The 8,878-nt window shown below is 36.3% G+C and overlaps 1 protein-coding gene across 2 annotated transcripts in view; it reads left to right on the forward strand.

Annotated features, from left to right (window-relative positions):
- LOC149822227 (putative LRR receptor-like serine/threonine-protein kinase At1g63430) overlaps positions 1-8,516 on the forward strand; it is a 45,343-nt gene extending 36,827 nt beyond the window's left edge. For both annotated transcript variants that reach the window (XM_089980765.1, XM_089980764.1), the window contains 6 exons: positions 4,031-4,267; positions 4,344-4,549; positions 7,027-7,159; positions 7,264-7,421; positions 7,712-7,918; positions 8,031-8,516. In XM_089980765.1, the coding sequence (XP_089836891.1) occupies positions 4,031-4,267; positions 4,344-4,549; positions 7,027-7,159; positions 7,264-7,421; positions 7,712-7,918; positions 8,031-8,276 (1,187 nt within the window). In that variant the 3' untranslated portion in view covers positions 8,277-8,516. The remainder of the gene's footprint in view (positions 1-4,030; positions 4,268-4,343; positions 4,550-7,026; positions 7,160-7,263; positions 7,422-7,711; positions 7,919-8,030) is intronic.
- The last annotated feature ends 362 nt before the right edge of the window (positions 8,517-8,878 follow it).

The following is an 8,878-nucleotide window of genomic DNA, read 5'->3' on the forward strand; positions in this document are numbered from 1 at the left end:
ATGATTTGAATTTATTGAGACTTGGTTTTGACAAAAGTGATGCATTCAGAGTCATATGAAAGGAGACACCCGAGTCAAGAATCTAAGAGGTCATACCTGAAAATGAAGAGATGGCAACACCGAAAGTGGATGGTGTAGAGGATGATGGAGTGGAGTTCATCTTCATGAATTATTGTAGAGTTTCAGTAAGATGAACAATGGACTCCTTTATGTCTCCATCTTTCTTTGAATCTTCATTTGGAGGAATTTCCCCAATGGAAGCTACCTTCTTCTTGAACTTGGGGCAATCCGGGCGAATATGGCCCGGTTCATTACAATTATGGTAAATAATTTTTCTTCCTCCACCACCATTATTTTTTCAAAAATAGGGTGGTTTGTATCAGTGTTTTAAAACTCGCCGAGTCAACTCGTTGACTCGGCTGACTCGGCTCGGCTCGGCCCTCCAGCGAGTCAACCCGGCAAGGCAAACTCGGTTTGCCAAAACTCGGGCTTGACTCGACTTGACTCGGGCGAGTTCTGGGATGTTTGAAATTTGTTTTTTGAGTTTCAAATGGTAATGATATATTTACATATATGCAGTCTACTGTTTACTGTCTGTACAATCTAGTTGAAAAATCATAGATGCAAGTTGTATCTAAGCAATCTGACCTCATATATGTGTTCAACATGGTTTATTTGCTAGGAATCACACCTTTATCATATTTTTTTATGTAAAAATATGTTTTTTTGAGTCATGAAATTTTGGCATATTGTAGGCCATTGATTTGTGAAGCCCTTAAGAAACTTGCTTACATGTTGACAAACTATTTGAAAAAAAAAATTGTGTTCTAATAGATTGTATGTACAATTGACTGTGTAAAAACATACATTGAAAAACTTACTCTATTGGCAAAACCAGGAGATTTTTGTATGCATTTGCTTTTGTCAAATAAAAAATGGTCTATTTTGCAGTTTCAGACCTTGTTTACCTCAAAATTGGGATTGATATGAAAAATCAGATAAACTGTTGAAATGGAGAACCAGGTCTTGAGTAAGGCTAAAAGAGTCTAGTACTTTCTGCAAGCTGATGAAATGGTTTGGCAGTCGGGACTTAAACTAGCAAAATTAATGAATTTTTGCTTGTCGTGACCAACTGTTCTACATCTAATAAACTTTTAATCTTTAAACTCCCAGATTTTTGTGGCACATGACAAATTGACTGTCAAAGTGCTTGTATAGATATCAAATTCAATTATTCAAGCAAACCTCTATAGCTCTTTGCAGTTGTTTTTATATTCTTACAGACATTTGGAGACTATGTTTACTCAAAAACATGGTTTCAGACAAATTATATATTGTTTTTCTTTTAAAATCAAAAGTTAACAAAACCCGGTCCGAGACACCGAGTTGACCCGCCGAGTCACGAGTCAATAAAGAACGAGTCGAGTTCCGAGTCACGGGTTTTAAAACCTTGGTTTGTATGACCTTACATTGTTGCCGGGTCTAGACACGACATGAACTTCATCAACATCCTTCTTAAAGGCCAAACGAGTCTCTTCTTGACATAAATCGGCCAAAATGTCACTTAGAGGAATAGAAGCCCTATGAAGGAGGGATCCTCTTAATTGCTCAAATTCGGGCCGAAGCCCATGAATAAATTGAAAAAATCTTTCTTTCTCCATTTGATCTTGCCTCATGGCAATAACACTACCTTCCCATTGTGGTTCGAGAAGGACAAGTTCATCCCATAAAGGAGATAGGGTACTATAATAGTCCCTAATACTCATATCACCTTGCTTGGTTTCTCTTACTTTTTCTTGTAAGAAGAAATGTCTAGCAAGATCTCTTTGAGTGTACATGCCTTTCATAAAGAACCAAACTTCATTGGCTTTCTTGAACTTTGCTAGATTTGCACAAATTTTCAATTCAACATTATTCATGAACCATGCTAAAATTTTAGCATGCTTACTTTCCCAATCTTCCATTTTTGAAGAGAAGTCAAGAATAACTTTCTCCTTTTCTTCTTCATTCAATGCTCTTTCTTCATTGCCTTCAAACTTGGTTAATTTCAATTGTGGTTCCGGAACGGTTCTACACACATAACCCCAAAGTTCTTTACCTTTGAGGTTATTTTCCATGGCGGCTGCCCACATACGATAGTTGGTCCCATTCAATTTGAATGAGAGATCGATTTTTTCATCCTTGTTGACCATTTATAGAAAAAAGAGTTTTGAAAGCAAGGGAGAGGAGATATTACTTGTCAAGAGAGGATCCAATGAAGCTTTCACAACCTTGCTTTGATACCATGTAATTAAGTGTCGAATAAGAGGAGCGATATCTTCAAGAGCAAACAAGTGCTGCACATACACAAATAGCCACTAATTACAACAAAACCACAAAAGTGGAAAAACACCCAAAAGAAGAGGAAAAATATATTACACTCAAGAAGGCTTCAAAGAAGCATGCATACAATGGGGGAAAACCCCTTTATTTATAGGCACAAGGAGAGGACCCTTGGAAGGGCTCCTAAGGGACGTTGGAGCCCTTCCAACGGTCCCTTAAGGGGGGCTTTTCCAAGGTAAAAGGAAAAAGGAAAAAGAAAAAGAAAAGGAAGGGAAAAAGGAAAAAGAATAAGAAAGTGTAAAAATATACATGTGGCGTGAAATAGTAAAAATAACTATTTTACCCCTAGTGGGTATTACAAAGGGAATACATATATTTATATATGTAGATAGACACATAGACATATATACGTAAAGTATATATGTGTATGTGTCATAATCTATATATAATATATATATATATATATAGCATATTTTAACAAGGCCATGCCAAGCAGGGCCCTGTTGAAAAGACCTCATTTAGTCTGAGCACTGTTCTCCGGATTCTTATGGAATCCTACATCTAGGGTTCTAACAGAGCCAACCCAAGCAAATATAAGTACTAAGTCGATGGGTCTCAATTCAAAGCCAATGAAGCATAATTTCACTTAAATGTCAGTTCCAAATGCACCATGTTATTCTTGTCTTTTAATGCTTTACTTCAAGATTCACTAATTTTCATCCAGGAAAAAACATGGTAAGAATTGACAAACCACAAGCATATGCTAGTTTCATATAAATGTAGTTTTGAATATGTTTGGGATATTTAGATGTCTTTCTTGTGAGCTTTTGAGTTCAGGTTGACTCTGGTGTCATTGATGATCTATTGATATGCATCCTTTCCATTTAATGAATGTTATCACTGGCATTGCAAGAACATTGAGCTGTCGAGGAAACTAAATGCAAACTGCTGGCATGCTCTTTACTGGGTTTTATATGTGATTGTGTGCTCAACATAGTTGTAGAATTTTGGCATCAATATTTTTTGCCTAAATTTAATAAATTTTGTAGTCACTTTGCACAATTGCATCACTTATTATCCTCGAAAAGTTACCTTGAGTATGTTATATACATAGTCACAAATATCGGTCTCGGCAAGACTACTTGTAATAATATACGCCAGGTTGATAAGTCTCAGGAAAATCTTTGCTCTTAATAGATTTTTTTAATATATAAAAACAGCAGAAATAAGTAAGAAAATGACGTTTAGATAATAAAATACACATGTATAAATATAATAAAAGAAATAAGTAAAAGATATAAAAGAAAGAAGCAAAAACATATTTAAGATATATAAAATAAATATAAAAGTAAAAGTAACTGAAAATATTATCGTGATATTGTCATGATATTATTGTGATAATATTTATGTAATTTTTTTAAATAATGATATTTTTCCTTTTAAATCATTTTACCCAAAAAAGCTATATATAGCTGATATTTTCAATATACTGGCTATAGCTGTGACTATGGCTTTATACCATCACTGGAAGTTTCTTTAACCTTGAACTAATGATGCCAATATTATTGTTCCATTTTAGTTACAAAATAAAATTGCAGTAGACTTTCTTGCACTTACAAGGACCTAACTTTTCTAGTTGTTCAGACTTTGAAGTGAAGGGCTTCAAAAGTAAACTGTATCTTACTTACCAGGACTGATCTTTCTGCAGGTGCTACAAAGTATCTAAAAGGCCATTCAGCAGCCAGTCAAGTAAACAAAAAAGAAACAGCAAAGAAAACATCATCTAAACCCACGTGGCTGCTAGCTGTGGAAATTGCAACTGGGGTTGTTGCAGGTTCTCTTCTGCTGTATGTTGTCGGTACTGCATTCCTTAAGTGCAAATACAAAGTTGAGTTCTCTTGGAAGAAAATGTCATCAGGACTGAAAGTGAAAGAATTACCAACAGGTTAGCCAACTTGTTCAATGTTCCTATGTTTATAAGTAGTTCAAATGCTATAAAATGCTAATGCTATTGCAAACAGACTATGAAATAGTAAAGGGAGTTTTGAAGATAAGCTGGCAAGAGCTTGAAGTAGCATGTGAAGAGTTCAGCAACATAATTGGCTCCTCTCCAGACAGTGTGGTATACAAGGGCACCATGAAAGGTGGACCTGAGATTGCAGTGATATCTCTTTGCATCTCAGAAGACTATTGGACAAGTTATCTTGATCTTTACTTCCAAACTGAGGTAATGAAGTACTGCTTTCACATCCGTGAGGCTTATCTAATTCTCCTCCCCTATATTTATGTTCGAAAGTCAATGTTAGCATGATGGTTAATCGAAAAGCTAGAGGATTATTTCCAGAGCTTGAAGTCTCTTCCTCTACTGTTCTGCTTTCTAGTTCCCTATAGGCTGAATGTTAAAGCTCACAAGCAACCCTAAAATTATGTACACAAAGATCAAGTTGAAGCCAGAGTTTCATTGTTGAAGAAAAAAAATTGAACATAAATCCTCAACTAATCTGTACCTGTTATCTTTGAGTTATAGGCCGCCAAAAACATTTTTCTCAAACATTGTTCTCAAACATTGTTCTCAAACATTGGAAGCTAGAGGTTTTAAGTTGAGTAAGAGTAAGACTGAATATATGGAATGTCGGTTTAGTAAGCAACGAAGTAGTGATGGGAGTGTAGTGAAGCTTGGTGAGCAAGATATACCAGTGAATGATTATTTCAAATATTTGGGATCCATCATTCAAAAGTATGGAAAAATTGATGGAGATGTAAATCATAGGATAAAGGTTGGGTGGATGAAATGGAAAAATGCTACTGGAGTGCTGTGCGATCGTAGAATGCCATTGCGGTTGAAGGGAAAGTTTTATAGGACGACTATTAGACCTGCTTTACTATATGGTACGGAATGTTGGGCTGCCAAGAGACATCATATTCAAAAAATGAGTGTAGCTGAGATGCGGATGCTTAGATGGATGTGTGGAAATACAATAAAAGATAAGATTCGGAACGAAGAGATACGTAAGAAGGTAGGTGTTGCACCCATTGAAAATAAGATGCGAGAGAATCGTTTACGGTGGTTTGGACATATTCGGCGAAGGCCTAATGATGCTCCAGTTAGAAGGTTGGAGAAATGGGAAAATATGTTAGTTAAAAGAGGTCGGGGTAGGCCTAGGAAGACTTGGATGGAGATGATAGGAAAGGATATGAATGCTTTGAACCTCACCGAGGACACGGCGTTGGATAGAAATGATTGGAGGAAAAGGATTCATGTGGAAGACCCAAAATGAATTTCTTTTTGGTTCATATCGCTGACCCCAATTGTTTTGGGATGAAGGCGTAGTTGTTGTTGTTGTTGTTGTATTGTTCTCAAGCTTGTATTTAGATACATTAGAAGAAAAGTTTTGTGTTTTGAATGAGTGTAAATATGAACCCTTGCAAGAAAAAATTTCAAGATCAATCTTTCCACATAAATGTGTGCAAGGAATTCATGATAGCAGGATCCCTTTCACCACCTGTCTAAGTGGTAATGTGAAAATAATGATTGGGAACTTGATGGAACTTGGGTTCCTTTTCCACTCACCTATGTCACCTGGGTACGGGTATGGAGGGTACGACACGGAAATTCCAAAAGATGTGAGTACAGGAACACAGCTATATATATTAAATATCACATAAATACAAAATAAATTCAAAATAAACAATATAATCTAAATATATATGCTATATCTAAAATAATATAAAGTTATAAACTGAAAATATAATTATAAATTATAAATTATAAATTGAATACAAACTTGTATGTATGGAGGGTAAAATCGTGTGTCCAAGTGTCGACGTGTATCAACAGAAGTCTCACCGGTGGGAATTCTCACTGCCTGTTCTAAACTGCACCTTTAGATGAATTCTCACCAGCTATGTAGCACGGGTGCTTCTGCACCCCCAAAGCAGCTGTGATGCACCTGCACCCGCACCTATGTGGCAATAGCTCCAAACTGTCCAAGTTTTAAAATACTTAAAAACTAAAAAACTTAAAAAACTTATATCTGTATAATTGTAAATGCATTCTATGGAATATATAAACACGAGTGCCCGCACACACACACACACACAAAAAAAAAATGTCACATGGACACTTCTCTTAGCATGTGTATCCCGTGTTGGTACGACAGAGCACTCAGAAACTTCATAGATACGATACATCACTTCATGGACACAGTCAAACCCGTTTCGTGCACAGTCAATATTGTCAATAACTTTATGTACTCTTTTTGTGACCATATTTACCTATTTCATATTCACTTGAGTTCTTTTTCTTTTAAAATTTGTGATCAATTACATTACATTTCAATTTCAACTTAGTGTCATTATTTGATGTTCCTAATTATAGTGATTTAGAATTGTTATTTTATACATAAGCACATACACACATACATCTATATGTGTGTACAGCCATGTCCCCATGTCCTAATTTTTGAAAATGATCGATTCATACCAAGCATATCCGCATCATATCCCACCCAAGTTTCTTGAAATTGCTTTGTCGCACTCTTCACCGCCACACCTATGTAACAGATCACCAAGAAGTCCTCATCTTACATACCCTGTTTGATTCAAATCTGTTTTAACCTAGCTAAATTAGCAAAATGAAAATTGTATAAGGTCGGTTTTATTGAGATCAATTGCAAGTTTCTAAAATACTGTTCCTTAACATAGGTGGCAGACCTGGCAAGGTTGAACCATGAGAATACAGCCAAGTTGATTGGCTACTGCAGTGAGAATGATCCATTTTCGAGGATGCTAGTTTTTGAGTATGCATCCAATGGGACATTGTATGAACACCTTCACTGTATGTTCTTTCTCCTCTTAGATTGTTTTTGAGACTTATGTCGATTCTGCCATTGTCTTAAATGTTTAAATAATTAAAACATTTGCTTGCTTAATCTACTAAAGATGGAGAGGAATGCCAACTATCATGGGCTAAGCGCATGAAAATTGTTGTGGGAATAGCTCGTGGCCTCAGATACGTGCATTGTGAGCTTCAGCCTTCTTTCACTTTATCAGAGTTGAATTCCAGTGCCATTTATCTCACAGAAGATTTTTCACCCAAGGTACACCTAGTGGACAATCAGCATTGTACTTTCAATCATTTGCAATGCGAATGTTTGTTTCCATATTGAACTCTGGAATATGACTACTTTTTCTTTCTATTTCATTATCAATATAATTTTGTGAAGAATGACAGAAAATATTATTCAGTCCACCCAGGTTGATATGATACTGACATGTGCCACTGCTTGTTATGACCTAACCTAACAGATGTTTCTTTTCTTTTCGTTGTTTTTTGTGTTATTGTGATCCTGGTGAAGTTATCATTGATAAGTTATTCTTTACTGTTTAGCTGGTTGATTTTGAGAGTTGGAAAACAATACTTTCAAGGTCGGAGAAAAATTCTGGTTCGGTCAACTACACTGGATACTCCACAGAGTTGGTTGGAAGATTCTCTTCTGATGTCAAAGGAAACACTTTTGCATTTGGGGTACTCTTACTCGAAATTATCAGTGGTAGACCTCCCTACTGCAAAGAGAAAGGGTGCTTGGTTGACTGGGTAAGTAGTTCTTTCAGTAAATTAAATGTGTGAGAAATTGCACATATATGCTTTCAAGGTTGAATTTTGAGTAATGATGCATGTTAAACATTCAATTGGATTTCTGTTCTAGGCAAGAGAGTACTTAGAGCTGCCTGAGGTCATTGCTTGTCTGGTCGATCCACAACTGAAATACTTCCGGTATGAAGATATCCAAGTCATATGCGAGGTGGTGAGTTTGAGCATTCAACCCGACCCAGCCAAGCGCCCACTGATGACTGTACTATGCTCCATGCTGGAAAATGGTATTGATATGTCACCCACTGCTAATCTAAAGGAATCTTCCTTGGCTTGGGCAGAGCTGGCCTTAGCGTCATAGTCATTGAGAAGATATTTGGAGTTGATGAAAGTCCCTGTTCGTGTATTAATCGTGAAGAAGACAAATTTCTTGTACAGCTGACTCGTTTTCTTGGCTTGTAACATGTAAGTTCTATTTCCATTTTAACAGCATAGGATTTAGGTGCGTGTTTTTGTTTTGTAAGTTGACCTATGTAACATCATAACAAGAGGACCTGTTTGACAAAGAAAGCATTTGTGTTAATGAAGTTCATTGATGAAATGTCTGGTTGGTCCATCTTGGTACATGTCCTAATTGAGTTTTGTTAGTAGACCGCTTACATATCGGATTGTCTTTGTGGGTATCCACTGCTTATGCATCTCTTCTTTTACTTTCTCCAATTCCTTGCCTTTTCCTGTATCTCTGCAATTAAAGCTATCTACCCCCTATTTTCTAGAGTTCCATAGTACTGCAAGAGTTACTGAGAAAATGGCCATCAACAATCTGGATGCATGTGCGTTTTACATCTCTCTAGATAAAGTAATAGACATTTTTACAAGATAAGCAAGTTTTGATACCACATGATTGAGAAACATGTAAGATCGAGTGCTACAAAACTGAGGCCATGCTTAAGAGTCCTATCC

The sequence above is a fragment of the Nuphar pumila genome, chromosome 11 (genome assembly GCF_984573655.1).
Source record: "Nuphar pumila chromosome 11, dmNupPumi1.hap1.1, whole genome shotgun sequence".
Taxonomy (NCBI): Eukaryota; Viridiplantae; Streptophyta; class Magnoliopsida; order Nymphaeales; family Nymphaeaceae; genus Nuphar; species Nuphar pumila.